The 24,202-nt window shown below is 44.8% G+C and overlaps 1 protein-coding gene across 3 annotated transcripts in view; it reads left to right on the top strand.

Moving 5' to 3' along the window:
- LOC116099210 (pre-mRNA-splicing factor ISY1 homolog) overlaps positions 1-24,202 on the top strand; it is a 45,659-nt gene that overhangs the window by 3,444 nt on the left and 18,013 nt on the right. Inside the window, exons 3-12 of one of the 3 annotated variants that reach the window (XM_031382478.1) lie at positions 368-419; positions 875-940; positions 1,511-1,553; positions 10,082-10,194; positions 11,806-11,923; positions 14,772-14,894; positions 15,614-15,735; positions 17,166-17,252; positions 17,625-17,769; positions 20,228-20,428. In XM_031382478.1, coding sequence (XP_031238338.1) covers positions 368-419; positions 875-940; positions 1,511-1,553; positions 10,082-10,194; positions 11,806-11,923; positions 14,772-14,894; positions 15,614-15,735; positions 17,166-17,252; positions 17,625-17,732 — 832 coding nt within the window. In that variant the 3' untranslated portion in view covers positions 17,733-17,769; positions 20,228-20,428. Of the gene's footprint in view, positions 1-367; positions 420-874; positions 941-1,510; positions 1,554-10,081; positions 10,195-11,805; positions 11,924-14,771; positions 14,895-15,613; positions 15,736-17,165; positions 17,253-17,624; positions 18,368-20,227; positions 20,429-24,202 lie in introns of those variants that run through there. The other 2 variants (XM_031382479.1, XM_031382477.1) reach the window with 2 other exon arrangements.

The following is a 24,202-nucleotide window of genomic DNA, read 5'->3' as shown; positions in this document are numbered from 1 at the left end:
GTGTTTCCCATTAATGTTGTCCAGAACTTATACTGGGTAAAAATTTTCCCTCTTGGGGATGGGTTGGAAATGATAGGAAGGGCAAGCCAATGCTAATCTTTTAACACTTCTATATATTGCTTATCACAGTCTGATAAGTAGCATTTCCCCACAGTCTGTATATGCAATGTAAATAAAGTAGGTACTTGAGTGCCCAGAAACACAAATGATGTTGGAGGCCTATACCTTGGGACATGAAAATCCTTAACTACTCTGGTTTATTTATTACCATTTGCATGAATGATGTTAGATTTGTTCATGAGCAGATCTACTCCATCCAGGAACTTGAGAGGTAAGAAATCTAATGGGGTCTTTTGTGTGCCTGTAGGACAGCCCTGGCGAGATTTCGTCAAGCTCAGCTGGAAGAGGGAAAAGTCAAGGTGAGTTAAGTGTTCTCTGGGAAGTATCAGGAGCAAATGTAGGTTTGGAACCCCAGCTCTTTCCCTGTGTTTGTTGAAGAGTTTGCACACTTGTGCTTCTGCTCTGCCTCTTTTCTGTTGGCATGTGATTATCTGCCTCCTGCTTTTCCCTTATTATTCCAGCTTTAATATTGACTAGAAAAAGTTAGAGAGCGGGCCTGGAGAGATTAAATATTTGCAACTATTTATTTTAACTATACACAGTTTCTTGAGTAATTATATATCTTAATTATATAGTTTCCTAAGAAGAGATTGTACAGTGACAGTTAGGAATTGAATATCCTCTAGCACTGTGACTTCAAGTGTATTTAGAGTGTTAAATATTTCAGGTTTCAAGGCTGAATTAATCGGTTGTGGATGTTATATAAGTGTGTACAGAGTCTAGTTGAAATGTGTATCACTCTCATTCTCCCTAGGAACGGAGACCCTTCCTTGCTTCCGAATGTACTGAGTTGCCGAAAGCGGAGAAGTGGAGACGGCAGGTATGTTCAGTAGAAAAAAATGCCTCTGCTTGCTTCTTTTTATCTCATCAATGATTATTAACCACAATTCATCTTTTTTCCTCTTCTTCTTCTTCTTCTTCTTCTTCTTCTTCTTCTTCTTCTTCTTCTTCTTCTTCTTCTTCTTCTTCTTCTTCTTCTTCTTCCTCTTCCTCCTCTTCTTCCTCTTCTTCCTCCTCCTCTTCCTCTTCCTCTTCTTCTTCTGAGACTGGGTCTCTTGTTGTATTCCTGGCTAATCCCTATGTCTACCACACTGGCCTCTAACTCACAGAAATCTGCCTGTCTCTGCCTCCCTAGTTCTGGGATTAAAAGCTGTTTTTTTAGTTCTTTGAGACAGGGTTTTCTCTGTGTAGCTCTGGCTGTCTTGGAACTTTCTCTGTAGACTAGGCTGGCCTTTAACCCACAGAGGTCTGCCTGCCTCTGCCTTCCCAATGGTACAGTTAAAGGTGTGCTCTGCCACATCCATAGCATTTTTGTTGCTTGTGAATTACCAGTTTCTTGTACTTTCAGATATGTTCAAAAATCATGAAAATTTGCCTGTTATTTCCACAGATCATTGGAGAGATCTCAAAAAAAGTTGCTCAGATTCAGAATGGTAAGCTGCCTATGTTCTAAAGTGTTCTAGAATACACAGTCAGATGTGGGGACTAGAAGTGAGCACTAGCCAGGTGTGATGCATGCTTGCAGTCCCAGTGTCAGGGAAGCGCAGGCAGGAGCTCAGGGTGACCCTCACACCTACACAGCACACTGAATGCTAAAACCAGCAAACAAGAAAATACAATTTGGTCAGTCAGTTTGACCTAGTTGGCATTTATAGAATGCAGCACCTAATGACATTTCATTTCACTTTGTTATATTTTTTTCATTATTTAGAACAGTTTTAAATTTAAATATATTTTGATTATATTCTTCCCCTCCTCCAAGTCCTTCCAGACCCTCTCTCCCTTCCTACCTTATGTTTCAGTTCTTTCTCTAAAAACCAATTGGTAACCCAGTGCAACAACAAAATCTCCCAAACCAAGAAAACAAAATACACTCCCACCCCAAACAAAACAGAACAAAAAACAAACCACTAAACTGCAACCAAATGTAAATGTAAGCACGCTAAAAAATGGAAGAGCCCAGTTTATAGATTGGTCAACTACTCCTGAACATGAGGCCTGTAGTGGAGTGGTTGATATACCTAGTGTTGTTCTATTATTGAAAACTGATTTTCCCTGTCCCAGCATGCATAAATGACAGTCCAGTTGTTAAACTTTACTGTAGTGGATAGGTTTTTAATCAATCACTCACTCATTCATTCATTTAAAAAAATAAGATAAAACAAAAATTACCACATCAAAAATGTTTTATTTTTATTTTTTTTATTTTTTGTTTTTTTCGAGACAGGATTTCTCTGTGTAGCCCTGGCTGTCCTGGAGCTCACTCTGTAGACCAGGCTGGCCTCAAACTCAGAAGTCCACCTGCTTCTGCCTCCCAAGTGCTGGGATTAAAGGCGTGTACCACCACTGCCCGGCATCATATCACAATTGGACAAGACAAACCAACAGGAGGAAAAGAGCCCAAGAGAAGGCAAAAGAATCAGAGACCCACTCATTCACACATTCAGAAATCCCATAACAACACCTAACAGGAAACCATCATATAAATGCAAAGTATATGGTGGGAGCTGTGTGGCCCTGTGCATGCACAGCCCCTGTGAGTTCACATGAGCTTTGCTCATGGTGGTTCAGAGGGCCTTGTTTTCTTGCTGTACTCCTTCCCTCTGGCCCTTACAATTTTTTTTTAAAAAGATTTTATTTATTTATTATATGTAAGTACACTGTAGCTGTCTTCAGAAACCCCAGAAGAGGGCATCAGATCTCATTACAGATGGTTGTGAGCCACCATGTGGTTGCTGGGATTTGAACTCCGGACCTTCAGAAGAGTAGTCAGTGCTCTTAACCGCTGAGCCATCTCTCTAGCTGCCCTTCATTTTTTTTTCTTTTTGCCTCCTTTTGTGAGGCTTTTGTTTGGGGGTGGGGAGGTTGAGACAGGGTTTCTCTGTGTAGCCCTGGCTGTCCTAAAACTTACTCTGTAAGCCAGGCTGGCCTCGAACTCAGAAATCCGCCTGCCTCTGCCTCCCAAGTACTGTGATTAAAGGCGCGCCGCCGCCACCACCGCCACCACCGCCACCACCACCATCACCACCGCCCAGCTTGTGAGGTGTTTGTTTTGTCTTTTTTTTTTGCTTTTTGAGACAGGGATTCTCTGTGTTGTCCTGGCTGTCTTGAAACTTGCTCTGTAGACTATGCTGGCCTCCAACTCAGAGGTCATCCTGCCTATTCCTGCCAAGTGCTGGGAATAAAAGCATGTGCCACTACTGCCCTTGGAGGGTCAGGATTTGATATAGACATTGCATTTAGGGCTGAGTGTTCATTCTCTGGAATGTCTGGCTCTGGGTCTCTATGTCTGTTCCCTCCTGCTGCAGGAGGAAGCTTCTCTGATGATGGCTGACCTAGGCACTGATTTATGAGTATAGCAGAATGTCAGTGGGACTGACTTTATCACTGCTTTTTTTTGTTTGTTTGTTTTTCCTTTTTTAGACTAGGATTATTTGGTGTTTGCCCTTGGCCCCTGGGCTGTCTTAGTCTCAGGTTCTTGGTCACTCACCCAAGCAGTGTCAGGTCTGGGTTCCATCTTGTGGAGCGGGCCTTAGGTCAAGCTAGTTATTGTTGGTTACTCTCACAACTTTGTGCTACCAATTGCCCTAGCATAGCTTGCAGGCAGGACATCATTGTAGTAAAGAGTTTATAGCTGGCTTAGTGTTTAAGTTTCTCTTTTGAGAGCATGCAGAGTATGGTCCTGTACCAAAGATGCTGGAATGTAGGGTGAAGGCTCTATGTAAGCACTGGCTGGACACCTCCATCTTCATGAGTTTTGTAGATGTTGTCTTCAGCAATGGAGCCTTTCTGTCAGTTTGTGGACAAGCAACCTATAGTCTTGGCAACAGCCTGGGTTGTTTAATGATTCCCATGGCATTCCTTGGACAACAACTCAATTAGATGTAACACAATTTCAGTATTGGAAGCCTAGTTTGGTGATAAGAGGCGATTACCTTCAATATGTATATATTTTAGGAAGTTTCTTCTATATTAAGCTATCATACTACCCCCTCAATATTAGCTGTCTCTCCCTGTATTCGCCCCCAAACCCCTTCCCTTGTTCCCACTTGATCTTCCCACTCCAATCCCCCATCTATCTGTGACTATCCTATTTTCCTTATAAGGGCACACAAATTATTCACCAAAATAGAACATATTCTTTCTAGGCCATATGACAAATGTCAGAAAGTTCAAAATAATTAGTTTTCTTTTTTTTTTTCTTTTTTCTTTTTTGGTTTTTTTGAGACAGGGTTTCTCTGTGTAGCCCTGGCTGTTCTGGAACTCACTCTGTAGACCAGGCTGGCCTCGAACTCAGAAATCTGCCTGCCTATGCCTCCCAAGTGCCGAGATTAAAGGTGTGTGCCACCACCACCCAGCTAATTAAGTTTTCTGATTATAACAACAGGAAGAAAAATGCCTGTATACTTAAAAATTAACATGTGCATGTGTATATGTGGAAATTGAAGAACTTTTGTGTTGTTAACATTTATAAAACCAGCAAGTGGGAGAGTCAGGCAGGGCACCCTTATGTTTAAGGACATGACCCAGGTTTGATAACTAACCAAATATATTGCTTGAGGTGGTCCACAAATTCTTTCCAGCATCGAGGGAGGCAGAGGCAAAGGCAGGTGGATCTCCAGGTCAGCCTGGTCTGCAAAGTGAGTTCCTGGACAGCTAGGGCTACACAGAGAAACTCTGTCTCAAAAAACAAAACAAGGAAAATTAAAAAAAACAAACAAATAAACAAAAAAGAAAAAAAGAAAAGAAAACCAAACAGACAGATAAGAGCAAAGGGCTGGGGAGTCGGCTCAGCAGTTAGGAACAGTAACACTTGCTGCTCTTCCAGAGGAGCTGTGCTTGGTTACCAGTCTCCACTTCAGGTTGCTTACACCCACCTTTAACTCTAGGTCCTGGGGATGCTGACCTCTGCTGGTACCCACAGACAGCTGTTAGACAGATATACCCTCAAATAAATAAAAATTGAAAACCTACCAGGAACCCAGGAATATTTCCACAGTAAATATCTATTGAGGTGGTACTAAGGATTGAACCTAGGGTCTTGTACATTTGGTCTTCCACTACTGAGGCATACTCCAGTCTACTTGTATATAAACCTAACAGATATATTCAGAGTTTGTTTGCTGAAAACAACAAAATAGTACTGAAAGGAATTAAAAGATGTTAATAATATGAAGATGGCAGGACTCTGCATAGTAAAAGTTTCCTTTTCTTCTTTCTCTTCCCTCTGTCTTTCCTCCTTCCCTTCCTCCTCAGCTGTTCTGAAACTCACAGCTATCCTCCTGTTTCAGCCTTCCTATTGCTAGGGTTACTGGTATGGACCATCATACCCAGCTTTTTTGTTGCTACTGTTTGAGATAAGGTCTTGCTATGTAGCCACCAGTTTTTTTTTTTTTTTTCCTGCAAATGCTAGCAAATAAAAAAAAGGGGGGGTTTTAAAAAAAATTATTTATTTTATGTATATGAGTACACCATTGCTCTCTTCAGACACACCAGAATAGGGCATCAGATTCCATTACAAATTGTTGTGAGCCACCATGTGGTTGCTGGGAATTGAACTCAGGACCTCTTAACTGCTGAGCCATCTTACCAGCCCAAGGATTTTTTTTTTTTTAAAGATTTATTTATTATTATATCTAAGTACGCTGTAGCTGGTCTTCAGACACCCCAGAAGAGGGCATCAGATCCCATTACAGATGGTTGTGAGCCACCATGTGGTTGCTGGGATTTGAACTTAGGACCTTCGGAAGAACAGTCAGTGCTCTTAACCGCTGAGCCATCTCTCCAGCCCCAAGGATTTTTTTTTAATATTGACAGTTTTAACAAAAAAATAAATGTTAAGAAAGTAGCTCTAGAGCCGGGTGGTGGTGGCACACGCCTTTAATCCCAGCACTTGTGAGGCAGAGGCAGGCGAATTTCTGAGTTGGAGGCCAGCCTGGTCTACAGAGTGAGTTCCAGGACAGCCAGGACTACACAGAGAAACTTGTCTCGAAAAATCAAAAAAAAAAAAAAGAAGCTCTAAATCATAATTTAAAAACAGGATTTTTTTTTTTTTTTATGTTGACAGCTTTATCAAAAAAATTAAATGTTAGGAAAGAAGATGTAGGTCAGGTAATAGAGGGTTTGCTTGACTTGAACATAGCTGTGGGTTTGATCCTTAGAATTGTATAAGCTACGTATGTGAGCTTTGGGATATACAGGCCAAAGGGTCAGAAGTTCAAGATTATCCTCAGTTCCATAGTAAGTTTGAAACCAGCCAGGGTCTCAAGGGATGGTCTCCAAAAGACACATGCGTATGTATATACTTTAAAAAAAAAACATATGTGTAAATGTATAACTGCAAAATACTTTAAAAAAGGAACAGAATTGGCACATTCATACCACTTAAGTCTAAAAAGCTTAATATAAAGTAAAACTACTACAACAAGTATATTGGGGAGAGAGAGCCAGATGTGTGGTGCATACCTTGAATCCCACCACTCTGGATGTAAGAGCGAGAAGCCTGGTCTACATAGTGAGTTTCAGGAGCTTGAGCTACATAGAGAGACCCTCTCACATAGAAGAAAAAGACAGAAACCAGAAATCCATGTTGGTAAAAGGATAGCTGTGTGGACAGGACACTAAGCTAGAGTTCGTCCAGAAATTGTAGAGTCTTTCTTATGCACATGTCATGCCCAGTCTGTCTCCTGTCTCACTCTTAGCCAGTGTCAGTGTAGCTCAGGCCTGCTCAGGTTTTGATCTTGCCCTAGCCTCCTAAGGGCTATTCTGTGCACGCACTCCACACCAGGCTCATCAGTTCACTTCTGACAGAGGTGTGAAAGCAGTTCCGTGGAGAAGGCAGTGGTCAGGAATGAACTGCTAAAAGTCAGTAATAAGAAAACTATAAACTGTTTTTAAAAATAGATGTCTAGGCACATTACCAAAGAGCATGTGCAGAGGCAGATGACCATCCTTCCCTATGCTTAACATACACAGCATTGATGAAAACTACACAGGCTGAGTGCAGCTGAAAACGTGGAGCACTTCGAAATCTTCTGCTAGCAAGGAGAGTGACGACCTCCTGTAAACTGTAGCTTGATAATTTCATATAAAAATAAATACTCTGTAGCCTGTTAGCCTACGGTTGCATTCTCCACCAAAATATCTAATAACTGCAGTAGCTTTAGCCCTTAATTAATTTTGTATGAACCAGGAAGCAACTCAAAGATCTGTCTATATGCCGAAATGCTATTAGTCATGTACACAAATATGTGGATAAAGGCCAGAAGCATAAAAACCCCAAATTAGTGGGAATGGTGATACATCCGTTTATTCCTATCAGAGGCAGGGGGATCTTTGCAAGTTCAGTCACTCCATGTGACTTCATTTATGTGACATATAAGGAAAATTATAGGAACAGAAAATAGTGGCATTAGTAGTTGGAGTGTATGGAGGGCTGAGGCTGACTGCCATGGGGCATGCGAGGATGTTTAGGGATGATGGACGATCTCAGTGTCTTGGTTATAATGATGACTACATGGTTGTGTCACTTGTAAAACCTCATAGCTTTGTACTAAGTTTGTGAGTGTTTCCCTGTGTAGATTTTGTTTTGTGTTTTGAGATAAGGGTCTCTGGTAGCCCAGCTTCACCTTTGTCACTGACAGTGACCTCCAACTCCTCACTCTCCAGCCTCCTCCCTACTGCCAGCATCACAGGCATGCACCACCATACCCAACTTCCAGTTAGAGTTTCAAAATGTCAGCAAGAGGATTCTGTAACACTTGAAGATGATGGTGGTGGTGGTTCTTCCTCCTCCTCCTCCTCCTCCTCCTCCTCCCTGCATTAGCTTCGTTTGCCGAAGACTGATTGTTTTGAGTTTCTTCTGACTCTAGGGTTGGATATTCTCAAGATGGAAGTAATGGGTCTTTTTCTTGCTTAGGTGGCTAGTGTGTGGGAATGAGAGTTTGCATATCTGTTCTACTCGGCATTATTCATTATTAGTCGTAGTTATTTTGAAAACTTATCTTGTTGTTCAGGCTGACTTTGAACTTTAGTCCAGGCAAGCTTTGAACTTTTTTGTTCTTCTTGCCCCAGCCGTCATAACAGTGGGATGACTATGCCCCGCTGGTCTTTTTTGTTTTTTAAGATTTATTTTACTTTCAACTTCGCGTTTGATGTTTGTGCATATGTCCACGTGGGCGTGGTTGCCTGCTAAGACTAGAAGAGTGCACCAGGTAGATCCTCTGCAGCTGGAGTCACAGGGGTTGTGAGATGCCTGGTGTGGGTGGCTGCCGCCATCCAAACTGGTCCTCTGTGAGAGCAGCAAATGCGGGGCCTGGTAAGATGGCTTAGTGGGTAGGAGCACTGACTGCTCTTCCAAAGGTCCTGATTTCAAATCCCAGCAACCACATGGTGGCTCACAACAATCCGTAATGATATCTGATGCCCTCTTCTGGTGTGTCTGAAGACAGCTACAGTGTACTTTGATATAATAATAAATAAATAAATATTTATTTATTTATTTTTTAAGATTTATTTTATTATATGTAAGCACACTGTAGCTGTCTTCAGACACCCAGGAGAGGGCATCAGATCAGATCTCATTACGGATGGTTGTGAGCCACCATGTGGTTGCTGGGATTTGAACTCATGGCCTTCGGAAGAGCAGTCAGCGCTCTTAACTGCTGAGCCATCTCTCCAGCCCCATAAATAAATATCAAAAAAAAAATAAAAGAGCAGCAAATTCTCCTAACCCCGGAGCTCTTTCTCCACCTTACCTCTTCTTCTTTGTTTTAATGAACTTACTCAGGATGAAGCATGCCATCTCTAACGTAAGTGGGCTGAGTTGACTGACTTACGTGTCTGTGTAAGCTGTCCCCAGATCCAGGTTGCACCCCTTACTGCAGTGTTCCCCCATGACCACTTTCATCCACTTAGCTTTGCCTTACACAGACCTTGCTGTGGCTCCCAAAGCCTCAACTTGTGTGGTCACCAACTGTCCTCTCATCTTTGTTGAGGTGTCCGTCTGTGCCCAGTGCTTAGCCACCTTGGTCAGCCTTACAGCAGGCACTCTGTGCACTTCCTTTTCGGCTGGTCTTAGGCTGTCTATCAAGTCCACAGTCTTGGCCTGCTTTCCTGGAAGGGCCAAGGTAGCATAGACTGGTGCCGGTCATTGTGCTTAAGCCAGACTCATGAGTCTTTGCCTGCCTTAGAAAGTAACTGTTGCCTGCAACCTTAACTGTTCACTCTAACAGGGTGTAACTGATATGGAAGGGCTTCCATTTATATTTTTTGGTTGCTGCTTTTTAAGGTTTTTTGATACAGGGTTTCACTGCATAGCCCTGGCTCTCCTGGAACTCACTTTGTAGATCAGGTTGGTCTGGAAAACGCACCTGCTTTTGTCTCTCAAGTGCTGGGATTAAAAGGTGTGTGCCATCATTGATTAGTGAGGATGAAGTTTTTAAAAGAACTTTTAATCCTACATTATTGGGAATTTTTTTTTTTTTTTTTCAAGACAGGGTTTCTCTGTATAGCCTTGGCTGTCCTGGAACTCACTCTGTAGATCAGGCTGCCCTCGAACTCAGAAATCCACCTGCCTCTGCCTCCCAGGTGCTGGGATTAAAGGTGTGCGCCACCACCGCTGGGAATCTTTGTTTACAGTACTTGGTCTTCCTTTATTTGGGCGTTAGTGATTTTTCTTAATCAATATATTTTATTATTTATTTACTTGTGAGACAGGGTCTCACTGTGTATCCCTGGCTAGGCTAGAATTCACTGAGATTTGCCTGCCTCTGCCTCCTGAGTGCTGGGATTAGTGGCACACAGCACCACACCAGGCCTTTTCTTCTTAATTTAAGTGAGTAGTTTTATGCAGTATACCATTGTGGTTGAGGCCTTCCATCTTAAAGCTCTAACACTGAGTACATTCATTTTTTTAGGACATGGCATCTGAAGAAATTATATTAACATTTTTGTTTTCTAGCTGGTTTAGGGGAATTCCGAATTCGAGACCTGAATGATGAAATTAACAAGCTGCTCAGGGAGAAAGGACACTGGGAGGTCCGGATCAAGGAGCTGGGCGGGCCTGATTATGGAGTAAGTAGCTAGAGCTCCAGGGGTATCTGGGACAAACTGGTGACTTGTCCAAGAGTCTGTCTGTGTGCGTTGCCTGTAGGTTCAGTCTGTGCCTGTCCAGAGGTGCCAAGGGTGACAGGGTTGAGAAGCAGCTGTTACATGTGGGCAGAATGCCTGTGAAAAGGATGGTGGCACCATCCTGAAATTGCGTATGGCGCAGGCCTTGGCCTAGCTTCCTAAAGACATTCCTGTCTGCTGTGTTCCCCCCTGTAGTATCATGATTATAGTAAGACACACGTACCCACACTTTGTTCATTTTGAGACAAGGTCTTCCTAATATGTAGAGACTCCTGACCTCAAATTCATTATGTAGACCAGGCTGGCCTTGAACTCACAGAGATCCACCTGCCTCTGCTGGGATTAAAGTCTTGTACCACTAAGCCTGCCACCTATACTTTATTTTAAATTTAAATGTAGTTTTTTTTTTTGTGTGTGTGTGTGTGTGTGTGTATGAGACAGAGAGAGAGAGAGAGAGAGAGAGAGAGAGAGAGAGAGAGAGAGAGAGAGAGAGAGAACAAACATGAGTGTTGGTACCAATGGAGGTGGGAGGAGTCTCATCTCCCTGGAGTTGGAGTAACAGGCAGTTGTTATATTGGGGCAGAATCCCTGTGAGCCTCCTGATGTGGATGCTGGGAATTGAACACATATCCTCTGCAAGAACAGGATGCTTTCCTAAGGTCTAAACCATTTCTCTAGCCCCAGCACACACACTTTATATTGCTATGTGGTGCATACAAAGTGTGCTGAGAAAATTCTGTAATGTACTTAGCATTTTCCATTCTATCTTTTTTTTTGTTTTTTTGAGACAGGGTTTCTCTGTGTAGCCCTGGCTGTTCTGGAACTCACTCTGTAGACCAGGCTGGCCTCGAACTCAGAAATCCACTTGTCTCTGCCTCCCAAGTGCTGGGATTAAAGGTGTGCGCCACCACTGTCTGGCCTTTCCATTCTATCTTATTTTTTATATTTATTACTATTTTCGTTTGTTTATCTTTTGAGACAGGGTATCATATATGTAGTACAGGTTGGCCTTGAAGTAGCTAAGGTTAACCTTGCATCGGGCCCCCTTTCTTAGCCCCTTCAGTGCTGAAATTAAAGATGTATGCTACCATGTCAGGCCAGCATTTGTTATTTTTAATTTTTTAATTTTTTAAAAAGATTTATTTATTTCATGTATGTGGGTACACTGTCACTGTCTTCAGACACACCAGAAGGGGGAAGCAGATCTCATTACAGGTGGTTGTGAGCTACCATGTGGTTGTTGGGATTTGAACTCAGGACCTCTGGAAGAGCAGTCAGTGTTCTCAACCACTGAGCCATCTCTCCAGCCCATTTTTAATTTTTTTTAAACTTACTTTTTTGTGGTTCTGGGGATCGAACCAGGGCTACTTGCATGCTAGACGAACACCACTCTTGGGCCATATCTCTCTAGGTTCTAATGGTTTGAAAACAATGCACAAATGTTCCTCTGTGTAAAGTGTTTTTCATGTGTGGCATTATTATCTCAAAATGTATTGTAAACAAAAGAGCAGGCTTGAATATCAGATCCATTCTTCCTTTTTCTTTCCCAACAAGAAAGTTGGCCCCAAGATGCTGGATCATGAAGGTAAAGAAGTCCCAGGGAACCGAGGCTACAAGTACTTTGGGGCAGCAAAAGATTTGCCTGGTGTCAGAGAGCTATTTGAGAAAGAACGTAAGTAGTTCATGGGTTTGAGAGTGCGTTGGCCTTTACTTGTTGCCATTGAGTGAGAGAAGTATGCTGTATGCTATCTGCATAGGAATTATTGTTCCCAGATTTTTAAAAATAGTCTAAAATTTTTATTCCTAAATTTATTTTATAGTTTTGTAACATGGTCTCATGTAGCCTAGGCTTTGAATGCCTGATCTTCTTGCCTCCACCCGCTAGGATTAAAGACACCTATCCATTTTGTTAAAAAAATATTGTTCATGCTGGCCTAAGACTTGCCAAATAACTTCAGACTCAGCCTTCATAGTTCTGGAATTACAGACCTGCATCATCGGGTCTTATTTTTGTTGTGATTGTTGTTCTTTTTTTTTTTTAATCTACTTTTCATTTTTTTTTTTCTTTATTGTAACTGACATTTATTAGTGTGTCATTGGGCCTCTGGTGAGTACCTTTACCCACTGAGCCATCTCATTGTCAAATCTTGTACTGAAGTTTTCTGCCTTGTTGAGATTTGAGCCCAAGAGCTTGCACTTGCTAGGCAAGCACTCTGCCACTGACTTTCATCCTCAGCCCTTGAGCCATATTTTTTCTTCCGTGGTAGGCTTTGCTGTTGTGGACATAGAGCCTTTCAGTTTTACCCCAGGCATGTCTTAAACTCATGAGTTCAAAGGTCTGAATAATATCCTGCCCCAGTCTCCTGTGAGACCAGGCCTGGCTCAAGGGTGCTGTGCATGAGGTAGTTTTATCTTTAAAGAGAGGTTTAAGTCCCCTTGCTGCCCCACTGCAGGACTCTGTAAAGATGACTGGGACCCATTGTCATCTTCAGTTTTCTTTGTAGACCCCTTTCAAGGCTTAGTTTTTCCATATTAGGTAAAATATTAATCAATCCCAGTTGACTGAAAGTGTTTTTTCTTCTTCCGTTTCACATGATCGTACTTTTTACTATTCCTTACGGTCAAGAGGACAGCAGTGTTTTTGCTCTGGCCTGTGTGATGAGCATCCCTTCACAGGACATGACCTACAGTGGCAGATAAAGTTGCTGTTATTAGATGTGGGCAGAAGTCTGCTAAAACATGGCTGTCCCATACTGTTGTGACATCCCTTGATGCATGAACGTAAAAGGTACTCCACAATAATTGTGAGGAGTTAAAGTGCATCACAGGGGTATTGATGCTGAAGCACCTGCTGAGCCTGTGTGGGGAGGCCCTGGGCTTGGGCCTTAGCACCAGAAGGAAAGCAGGAAAGGTCATCGTGTGGATTAGCCATTCTTTAAGCAATGTTCTATTGGTGGGCCAGCCTTTGTTTCTGCTTCTCATAATTAGAAGATTTTTGTGATTTTAAAAAATGATGTGTGTGTGTGTGTAAGTATAGGCACATGTGTGTTCCCATGTGCATGGAGGGGGATAGCATTTGGGAATTGGCTCTCTCCTGCTGTATTTGAGTCAGAGTCTCTCTTGTCTAAGCCTCTGTGCTATGTACTTTAGGCTGGCTGGCCCTCAAGCTTCCTAGCAATTTTCCTCTTTTTCTTTCCCATCTTGACATAGGAGTCTGGATTTATAGATGTGTGCTACTGCATATGGCTCTTTTACATGATTCTAGGATTCGAAGTTGAGTCATTGAGCTTGTATAGCAAGCACTTTTTGCTGCTGAGCCATCTTCCTGTTTTGTTTTGAGCAGGGTCTTACTGTGTAGCCCAAGCCAGCCTGAAATTTGTATGGTAGCCTGGGTTGGCCTCCCACATGCTGGGATCAGGGATGTTTGCTATCATTCCCTGCTTATTTCTGCAATTAATAAAGTTGATAATTAAATTTGGTTACCAGTAGAAATTATCATACATTTTTCTTAAATTTTTTTTGGGTATTGTTTTAATTTTGTGTGTACAGGTGTTTTTGCCTGCATGTATGCCCATGCATGCAGTGCCTCCTACCCCAGAGTCCAGAAGGGGATATTAGATCCCCTAGACTTGAGGTTACAGATGGTTGTGAGCCACCATGTGGATGCTGGAACCAAACCAAGGTCTTGGAAGAGTGGTGCTCTTAAGCACTGAGCCGTCTCCTCAACCTCTGCAGTTTTTCCTTCTTTAGTGGTCAACCTTTATTCTTTGAGCAGTGTTATAGTTTCCATTTGCTTTCTCTTTGATAATTAATTTGTGTTCTAGCAACTGTCTGGTCTGACCTGCCTCCTCAGAGCGCACTTGATTGCCCTTCTTGTGCTTTATTTTCATGTCTTTGTTTTGTGTGTCAGAGAACATTGTATGGTTTCCTGGGTTGTTGAAAAACACTTTGTAAAACAGTGTTAAAGAGGTTTCAGGATACCTTTCAGTATATTCCATGATGTATACTCTTAGGTTATCCCTAGTGTTTTCACTACCGTATGAATAGTTCTGTAGGGATGATGTATTTCTCTGCCTGTGAAACTATTATGGACCTGTGGGTTTGATGGTGTTGCTAGAAAGTGCTTCAGACTTTAAACTGGGCTCTAGGGCTTGCTAAAAAGAGGTCACCATTGATCTACATTCCCAGATCTGTTTATTTAAACCATACACATTCCATTTATTTACTTGGCATGTATCTATTTTTGTAATGCTGAGGGCTGAACCAAAGGCTTCGGGCATGTGAGACAAGGATTCTAATCACTGGCCTATACCGGTAGCCTAAGGATAAACTTTAATTAGGTTCCACTTATTGGACCACAGCTTCAGCTTTAGGAAGGGTGGCCCACTCACTTGGTCCCATGTATGACACAGAGAAGTGCTGACTGGCATTTCCATGACCATGTGTCCTGTATGAAGAAATGGTTTGGCTCAAGGAGGAGCTTGTTGGGAATTCAACTAAACTGCTGCCATTTCTTGTAGCCCTTCCTCCTCCCAGGAAGACACGTGCTGAGCTCATGAAGGCCATCGATTTTGAATACTATGGTTACCTGGATGAAGATGATGGAGTTATTGTGCCCTTGGAACAAGAGTATGAGAAGAAACGTATGTCCTCAGCCATGTCACTATAGCTGGCACCTGGTTTCTGTTCTCTCCATTGCAAATGAAGCAGTGCATAGCACCAAAAGCTGGCTTTGTTGTTGCTGAGGGTCTGCAGGGGGCTGGCAATGATCTGACATCTAGGTGGCAGGTGAGGCAGTTAGGGTCATGCTGGGCCCCAGGACAGCAAGTGAAGCCACAGATTTTCCTCTGTCCTGATCCAGTTTCTGGGAGATCTCAATCTAGCTCCCTTTATTTAGTTAATCTAGCTAAGACCCATCTCCTAAGCTAGCTTTTCTTGAACTTGTTTAGTAGGATCCAGTAGCTTTTAGACTTCTTGTACAGCTGACAGCTTACTGGTGTGTATACCAGTGATTGCTTCTTCCCTGTAGTATATACCACGCTAGCCTGAGGAGGGGGTCCATGGCAGTTCCCATAGCAATTTGGGAATGCTTGGTGTGGGTGGGACCCAGCATGCATGTGTCCTTCCCTTTTTCACATACGCAGTCAGTCAGCCACTGGAGAGCTTGAAGACATTGTCACAAAGCCTGCCTTGTACCTACCTACTACCCTACTTAAGGCTAGAGGCATTGTAGGACACACTGTCCTTTGCAGCAGTTTTCACCCTCCAGGGCAGAATCTGTCTTTTTTCCAAAGGGGACATCTTGGCCTCTCAGCCCACTGAAATGTGTTTTAAATAATCCTCTATTCTCCTCTGTCTTCAGTCAGAGCTGAGCTGGTGGAAAAATGGAAAGCAGAGAGAGATGCTCGGCTGGCAAGGGGAGAAAAGGAAGAGGAGGAGGAAGAGGAAGAGGAGATCAACATCTATGCTGTCACAGAGGAGGAGGTCCGGGCATGGGTCCTGTCTGGTGCTCATTGTCCTCTTCTCTGAGCTACAGAGTACACTGGGGTGGGGGGTGGGGGGGCGGGGTTGGGGACTGGGCCATGGCTCAGAGCTCAGCTTCTCACCTGCATGATGGCTGTGACAACCCTTCACAGGAGCACAGGGAGGGTTCCAGACAGGAAGGGCTATGGGAGCTATTGTTAGCTTGCTTCTTACAGGCCAATTCTCTCGAACGATGTAGGACAGTATATAAACCCAGTTGAGGTCACATAAGCTTTAGCCCATGACCTTAGTTTTAGCTTCTGTGGCTCAGCAGGAACCCTTGAGTAGACTTCCATACCCATTTCATAGATGGGAACAGGCTCATGGGTTTCTGCAGAGGCTCGTGACCAGGAATGGGACTGTGATCCTCACCTCTCAAGCAGAGCCTCTGGGCTCTGGACTCTGTTGGGTCCAGCATGGACCAGTCAGAACACCTCTGATTTGCTGTTCTGAGACAGGGGAGACAAGGCAGATTTTCCCTGTACAGTTGATGGAACTTGCTTGTACATCACTGGCAAAGAAGCAGGTTTAGGACAGGTTTGATGACTTCGTGAACGTGTTCCAAGCAATGGAGGTTCCTGCACAGGTCCAGCGGACCTGCAGTAGGGATCAGTAGAGCGTTTAAAGCAGGGTGGCAGCGTGCCCTGGGCTTTCTTTGGGTTACAAATAAACACTCAACCTGATTCCTCAGGTCTTCAGTCAATGGCCTAGACACGACTTGCTCAGCTAGGTGCAGGAGCAAAGCAAGCAGCGTGTACTGTGTAGCCGCCAGCAGCTATGCAAACCGGGTTCCTGAAAGAGAAGCAGGGGCCTGGGGGAAAATAGGGGAATTGGACTGCCAGAGAAATAACCAGACCAAGTCAAAACATTCTGAGCAGCTTGTTTGTGTTTATTTGCACAAACATACTGGAGAAGCCAGGATGAGTGAGGACAGCTGGTTGGCCAGTGGTCGGGCACAGACAAGTGCAGCTGGTGTGATGGACTGTGCAGGGTCCCCACCTACTAAGTTTTTCCTTTATGGAAAGGACTTCTTTTTCCTTTTAAATAATTTTAGCTCTTTTGTGGTACTGGAGAAGTAAGCCTTCTACCACTGAACTTTGTCCCCTGGCCTCTTTTTGTTTTGAGCTAGGGTTTCACTACATTGCCGAGGCAGGCCTTAAAATGACTTTCCAGCTCCATGGTGCTTTTGTTTTTTATTGTTATTTTTGGAAACAGGATTGCTTCTGTAGCCCAGACTGGCAGGAACTTAAGGCAGGCCTCTCTCCTTAGCTTCCCAAGTGTGCGAGTACAGGTTTGTGTCACCAGGCCCAGCTGGGTGACACTTGGTACATAGGTATCAGTGCTTATGTCACTGGTGACCTGCTCATGGCTTGTATGTTTGTCTTCTGCAGTCTGATGAGGAAGGCAGCCAGGAGAAGGCAGGGGAAGATGGTCAGCAGAAGTTCATTGCTCATGTTCCGGTGCCGTCGCAGCAGGAGGTAGGCTGGATATTGTGAACTCCAAGGCAGAGTGCTGCCCGTAGAGCCAATCCTCCAGGGAGGCTCACCTTCCCAGGTATTCCTTGTCCCTCTCTTCCACTGCGCACTCTTGAGTCCTGACCATGTGGCACTCATCTGTGTGTTCACAGGGGGTCTGGGATCCATGAAGGGCAGGGCCATCTTGGTGGGTCTGATAAGCAGGAGCTTTGATGGAATGTTCCTAGGGAGGTGGTTGGGTTCTTGCAGACCCCCTTGGAATAAGTCCAGTGAAAGCAGACTTGTTGGCTATGTTGCTGCAGGTGTTCCCTGTATGGGTTATGGTGGAGATGGGGGCCTTGCCCAGGGTGACTTCTTTACTGTGGGTGTCCACAGATTGAGGAGGCGCTTGTGCGGAGGAAGAAAATGGAACTGCTGCAGAAATATGCAAGTGAGACCCTGCAGGCACAGAGTGAAGAAGCCAAGCGACTCCTGGGGTACTAGGCTGAGGCAGAGCCCTTCTTGAACTCTGAAAGACCTGGTGGGTGTGCTTGGTAGGCCATGGTGTGCCATTCTCATAGCCACCCTGCGCTGTGGCTAGGCTGCCTGGCGTTGGAAGGCCCTGTGCTATTCTTACCCTTCATCTTGCCTCCACTTTGGACGTGTGAGCTGGCCTAATGGTAGGGCCCTGTCCCTTCCCAGTAAGCTGCTGGGTGGGCACTGAATACTTTAGTAACCGTCATCTTTGTACAGATGCCTTGGCTACCATATGGATCCATTTCTTTTTGTTTTGGAATGTGTAAAAACTGTTCTCTGAAAAATTTATTCTGCCCTGTACTATGCTTTTGGGAATCAAGAAGGATCAATTAGTAGCCAGTTTTAAAAAATACATGATTTTTATTCAGATCACATCCAAATTCAGAGACATATCTTCTCTGGGAGACCGAGATGGAGTTCCATGGTCAGTGGTGGAGCCATTCCTGTGACTGGGCACTGCTTACCTTGCCATAACCCCCCTCTGGGAGAGCCGCTTCACCTTCTCCTGTCCTGTGGACAGGAGATTTGAGTTAGCAACTTTATTTTTATAACTTTTTTCAGAGAAAGGTAGTTTTATTAAAGGTTTTTAATAAGAAAGGAAACATCTGTGCCTAGAGCGTCTTCTGTGGAGTATCTAGACTGTGGTGGCGTGATATCAGCCATGGAAGGCACTGAGCACTGTGTGGGGTGGGGAGGGAGGAGGGTGGGGGTGGGAAGGGAGGAGGACGCAGAGTGGTTGGTGATAACAAGGCACTGTACAGATCCCAAGGCTGCACCCAGCATGCACATACCACCAGCTTGCGTTCACAGCAGAGGATGGCCCTGTGCTGTCTGTGCGTGCACATGGTAGATACTCAGTGACTGAATCTAAAGCACCTCTTTGAGCTGAGTCTTTGCTACCTATCAGGAACCTCCTGCAAGGTCTCGAAGCCCAAGCATTGTGAGCCCTAAGCCTCCTTTTCTGAGGATGACAGGGGCATCTGGGAGGTCAGAGGCATAGTGAGTGGCTCTCCTGTGGGTGCAGGGGCTGGCCAAGGCCGAGGGAACAAGGACTCTTGGTGTGGAGCAGTTCATCCCGTGGTAAGGATGTGGGCTTCTCAGAGGCTGGGGAGCAACATCATGGAGGATGGCAGAGCTAGCTATGTTGCTTGTAAGTGGCTGTGTTGGAGTGAGCCAAACAGGGACTCTGCTGACTGACTCTTAAAGGAGCTTTGATCATGGGAAACTGGAAGGTCTGAGCAAAGGAGGTGAGAGACCTAGCTAGTAGGAAACGTCTCTTGGATCCTCCCCGAGGGGCAGACTGGCAGAGACTCCTGAGCCAAGGCTACTGTGAACAGGGAGAAGGCAGGTCCAGTGTGGAGCTTTGGCAATCCTCAGAGGCAGGAGGGTAGGGCCTAGCACCAGTCAGGGCCTGCTTTTGTGTTGGGCTTAGGAAAGAACTTGGAGCTTGGAGCATATCCTTGATGGGCCTCTGCCTTGATTTCTGTATTTAAAATTCCAGCCTTATGTTTACCCAGTGGTCTTAGCAGTCCTGTGGCATGGCCTTAGGTATTGGAGAATCCTGGGGACAGACTATATACATCTGAGCCTTTGGAAGACCCTGGGGTAGCCAGGCTTATCTGAAAGCTGAGGGCTTTCAGGACCTTCAGGGTAGTAAGCTTTCCCTTGGGCAGTTTTCTTGGTATGTCCTGGGGTGCAGGGTAGACCAATTAGATTTCACATTTATGGAAACAGGCTCTGGATAAAGAGGTGAATGGCCTACTCACTGGGGTCCTTGGTGGGGGCCCCAGCAGTTCCTACACACTGAGGGCAGGTCTTAGGAACAGTCGTCAGAAGCCACCTGGGCCAATGTGACTATTGATGTAGGTGTGGTCCTCTTGGCCTAACTCTTTGCATAAGGGGCAGAACCAGTCTTGGTAAACATTGTTCAACAAAGACTCTTTTAATGTGCATGCATGCTTTAACTTAATTTGCAAGTTCTGAAAGGATGGCTGTCTTAGTTAGGGTTTTATTGCTGTAAAGAGACATCATGACCTAGGCAACTCTTATAAAGGACAACATTTAATTAGGACTGGCTTACAGTTTCAGAGGTTTAGTCCATTATCATCATGGCGGGAAGCGTGGTGGGCATCGGGCAGGCAGACTTGGTGCTGGAGGAGCCAAGAGTTTTACATCTCCTTCAGAAGGCAGCAGCTGGAGACTGCAACACTGATCTAACTTGAGCTAAGGAGGCCTCAAAGCCCACCCCCACACTGACACACTTTCTCCTATAAGGCCTACTCCACCAAGGCCACACTTCCTAATAGTGCCTCTCCTTATAGCTAAACATTCAAATACCCGAGTCTGTGCGGGACACACCTATTCAAGCCACCACAGTGACTTTTCATCATCTCCTCCTCTCCTGTCTTTAGCCCACCTATCCTCCTATGAATCTAAAACATAGTATCTCCTGTTTTCTTCAGGACAGGTGCCTGCCACCCCGGCCAAGACTCCAGCTGCGCTCTTCCCCATCCTTTAGCTAGTGTCATACCAACTTGATACAAAACAAGTCACCTGAGAGAAGGGATCCTCAGTTGAGAAAATGCTTCCGTAAGATTAGGCTGCAGGCAGAAGGCATCTTCTTAGTTAACAATTGATATAGGAGGGCCCAGTTCACTATGGATGGAGCCACCCCTGGGCTTGTGGTCCTGGGTTCTATAAGAAAGCGGCAGGCTGAGCCAGGTGGTGGTGGTGGTGGTGCACATGTTTAATTCCAGCATTCAGGAGGCAGAGGCAGGTGGATTTTGAGTTTGAGTCCAGCCTGGTCCTCAGTAGGTTCTAGGACAGCCAGGGCTACACAGAGAAACCCTTATTTTAAAAAATCAGAAAGAGAGAGAAAGAGAGGAAGGGAGGGAGGAAAGAGAAAAAGAAAGAAGGGAAGAAAGAAAGAAAGGAAGGAAGGAAGGAAGAAAGAAAGGAAGAGAAAAGAAAAGAAAAGAAGATAGCAGGCCGAGCAAACCAGGGAAGCAAGCCAGTAAGCAGCATGCCTCCGTGGCCTCTGCATCAGCTCCTGTCTCCAGATTCCTTCCCTGCTTGAGTTCCTGTCTGGACTTCCTCTAATGATGGACTACCATTTGGAAGTAAAAGCCAAATAACCCTCCCCTCCTCAACTTGTTTTTGGTGATGGTGTTTATTACAACAACAGAAACCGTAATTAAGACAGCCCTCACTCCACATTCCCACTCTTGACTGTACACACTGGGAGTGGAGGGAACTTTGCCTGTCTTGTGCCCACCTTCAACCTAGAACATTGGCTCAAAGGTTGGATAAATGGCAGCAGCCTATTTTTGTTTCCTCAGGCTGATGAGGCCTCAGGTGGGGATTTCTCACCTACACGTTTATCTGACAGGGACATGCAGTCCTGGTCCACATCCCTGGAGGAACAAGAGGTTCCTAGGGTGGACAGTGTCAGGTTGGCTCCATTTTTTTCCCCTCCAACTCAGGCTTGTGTTTGCGCACTGGCCACTTTTCTCTCCGAGCGTCCTGGGACCTTAGAGGCAAATCACTGAAGTGTTTGAACTGAGTTTCCTTTTCAGCAAAGTGAGTGGTGAAGGGAGGGCGCTACCACAGGTCCTTCTGGCTGGCCTGTGTGTGTGAGGACTTGAGGGACAGCGGAGGGCAGATGATGCTGGAGAGTTGTGTCTTAAATGCTCGGACATTCCTAGGAGTCTGAAATGTCTCTTTGAATCCTATGAACAGATATGCCAAAGAGAGATCTCTTTAGTAGGCGGACTTGGTAAGAAGTGGGAGCCTGTAGGGTAGACCAGAAGCTGAGGCTGGACCTGGTCTTAGGGATAGCAATAAAAATGGGATCCTGCACAGCATTGGTGGAGGCTGGAGGAGTGGAGCCCAGGAGGCAGATAGCGTGAATATTTTGAGACAAAGTCTGCAGGTTAAGACCACCAACAGAAGCATCATGGGGAGGGATGAGTCTGACCTGTATTTATGGCTTTTGAGTATTAGGGAAGGGAGAGAGTCGGATGCCTGCCCTTTTTGTGGCCACTGGGTGAGCTGAAAGTTGCCCAAAGGGCTACTGCTTACCTTGTCCAGCTGCAGCCCAGATCACCAAGGTCTCAACTGTTCCAGGGTATCTGCTTTAATTTTGCATTTCTTTCTCTAACATTTTGCAGCAGCCATTCTATATTAAGGACATAGGGGATTGTGGTTGGTATATGGTCGTCTTTGTAGTGCTTTTTTCAGTTCCTATTTTTATTGGGGGCTTTTAAGGGTGAGCCATCTCATCTGCCCTTACAATTATTACGTATCTTTCTCTCTCCCCTCCTCCTCCAGACACTGTCTGTATAGCCTGGCTGTCCTGGAACTCACTCTGTAGACAAGACTGGACTTGAACTTAGAGGTTTGACGCTCCTGCCTCCCAAGTGCTGGGATTAAACTACTATTGCCCAGCTAAATAAATAAACCTTTAGAAAAGGAGGAGGAGGCTTGGCACAGGGCTTGAGATGCGGCTCAATGACTTAGTGGTTAAGAGCACTTGCTACTCTTTCAGAGGATCTGAATTTGGTTCTCAGTTCACAGGCACCTATGATTCCAACTCCATGCTATCCAGTGCCCTCTTCTGGTCTCTGCAGGCATGTGGCATCCAGACATACACATCAATAAAAAGAAAACAAAAAATAAAAACAAAACAAAAAACCAGAATCTTTTTTATTTTTATTTTTTATTTTTTTTTAAAGATTTATTTATTATATGTAAGTACACTGTAGCTGTCTTCAGACACACCAGAAGAGGGTGTCAGATCTCATTATGGGTGGTTGTGAGCCACCATGTGGTTGCTGGGATTTGAATTCTGGACCTTCAGAAGAACAGTCGGGGCTCTTAACCCACTGAGCCATCTCGCTAGCCCCCAGAATCTTTTTTAAAATGTTAAATCTTTGGCTTAAATTTGAGATATGCATTATTTCAAAATTTGCTATCAAAATAAAACAGTATTTTAAGACAATACACTGCCAAAAGAAAGGACGTGCAGATTCGTCAAGGTGTGATTTACCCAGCATAGAATATGCTCTTTGAAAGTGTCCATTTTACTGTGTGTGTATGTGTGGTGGGAGGTGCCAGTGCCTACATTCACATGCAGAGATCAGAGTTAGTGCTGAGTGTCCTCTATCCTTGTTTTCCGCCTTATCTTCTTTTATAAGACAAGGCCTCATTTGAACGTGCAGCTTGCCTTTTTGGCCAGGCTGGCCGGCCAGCATGCCTCCAGGATCCATCTGTGCCTGCTCTGCCTACGGTTACAGGCATGCACCTCTGTACCTGATCTTGAGCCTTCACATCTTCACAGCGAGCAGTTTTTCTGCCGAGCCGTCTCCTCAGCTCCCATTTTAGTAGCTTTAATACATTTGCTGAGTTATGCAGCCTTCACCATGGGTACAATGTTTTCATTTTCTGAGACAATGTCTTCTCTATATCCCTGACTAGCTTGGTACTGTATAGACCTGCTGTCCTTGAACTCAAGGCAACCCTCCTGCCTCAGTCTCCCAATTGCTGGGATTGCAGGTGTTTACTACCACACTAGGTTTCACAGTCTAATTTTAAAATGTCTTTGTACTCCATAAATGAAAGTAGTAGATTGGCTTTTGACAAAACCCACATCCATACCAAAGTATCCTCCTTCCTACACCAATTCCAGCCCCAGGCAGAGCAGAGGCCAGCGAGCCATGACTGACTGGCCTTGTGCTTTCCTGGGCCTTTCCTGGCCTTTGGACTCCCCTCTCCCTTCTTGTGTGGGGTATTTCCCACTCCACAGCCGGCTTCAGGGAAGAAACCACTATGGTTCAGTGGGTATCTTGGGATGGAGGCAGTTTCTCGAGGCTGAAGTTCTTCACTACCACAAGTGTGCAAAGCCTGGCTCTTGGAGTTCCTTTGCACAGCACTCTAGGGGGTTCTGGCTGCAACTGTTGGGTGTTTTTCACAGCCATGAAGTTCCAGCTGATTCAGAACAAACTTTTCTGCTTTCTCCAAGGTTCAGCCTTTGCCTTTCATCTACTTGGCCAGGGAGGCTGGTCACAGGGCCTGTAGGCTTTCGTTCTGTTTCCTTTAGTTTCCTCTTCCCTTCCCTACTGGGGAAGTTTGGGGTTTTGTCTTGGATTTTGTCTTTCATTCATGGATGAATCTCAAGGCACTAGAACAGTGTTTGGCTTTCAACAGCCATTATCATTATCAACAGCCATTATCGAATCAAATAGCCATGCAGGGCCTAAGGGAGGGCTGTCCAAAGAAGCTAGAATATTCTCAGCTTCCTCTCATTTTTAGGGATGGGGCCTATTTGATCTAGTTCAAATTGCTAACAGACATCTGGGTCCCATTTCTTTGACCTCTGGTTTCCCAGGCCAAACTTAGAAGCTAGCTGGCTCACAGGTTTTCCTTGTGCTTCTTAACTG

This window comes from Mastomys coucha, unplaced genomic scaffold (assembly GCF_008632895.1).
Source record: "Mastomys coucha isolate ucsf_1 unplaced genomic scaffold, UCSF_Mcou_1 pScaffold20, whole genome shotgun sequence".
NCBI classification, from domain to species: domain Eukaryota; kingdom Metazoa; phylum Chordata; class Mammalia; order Rodentia; family Muridae; genus Mastomys; species Mastomys coucha.
This window is presented reverse-complemented; position numbering and strand designations above follow the sequence as displayed.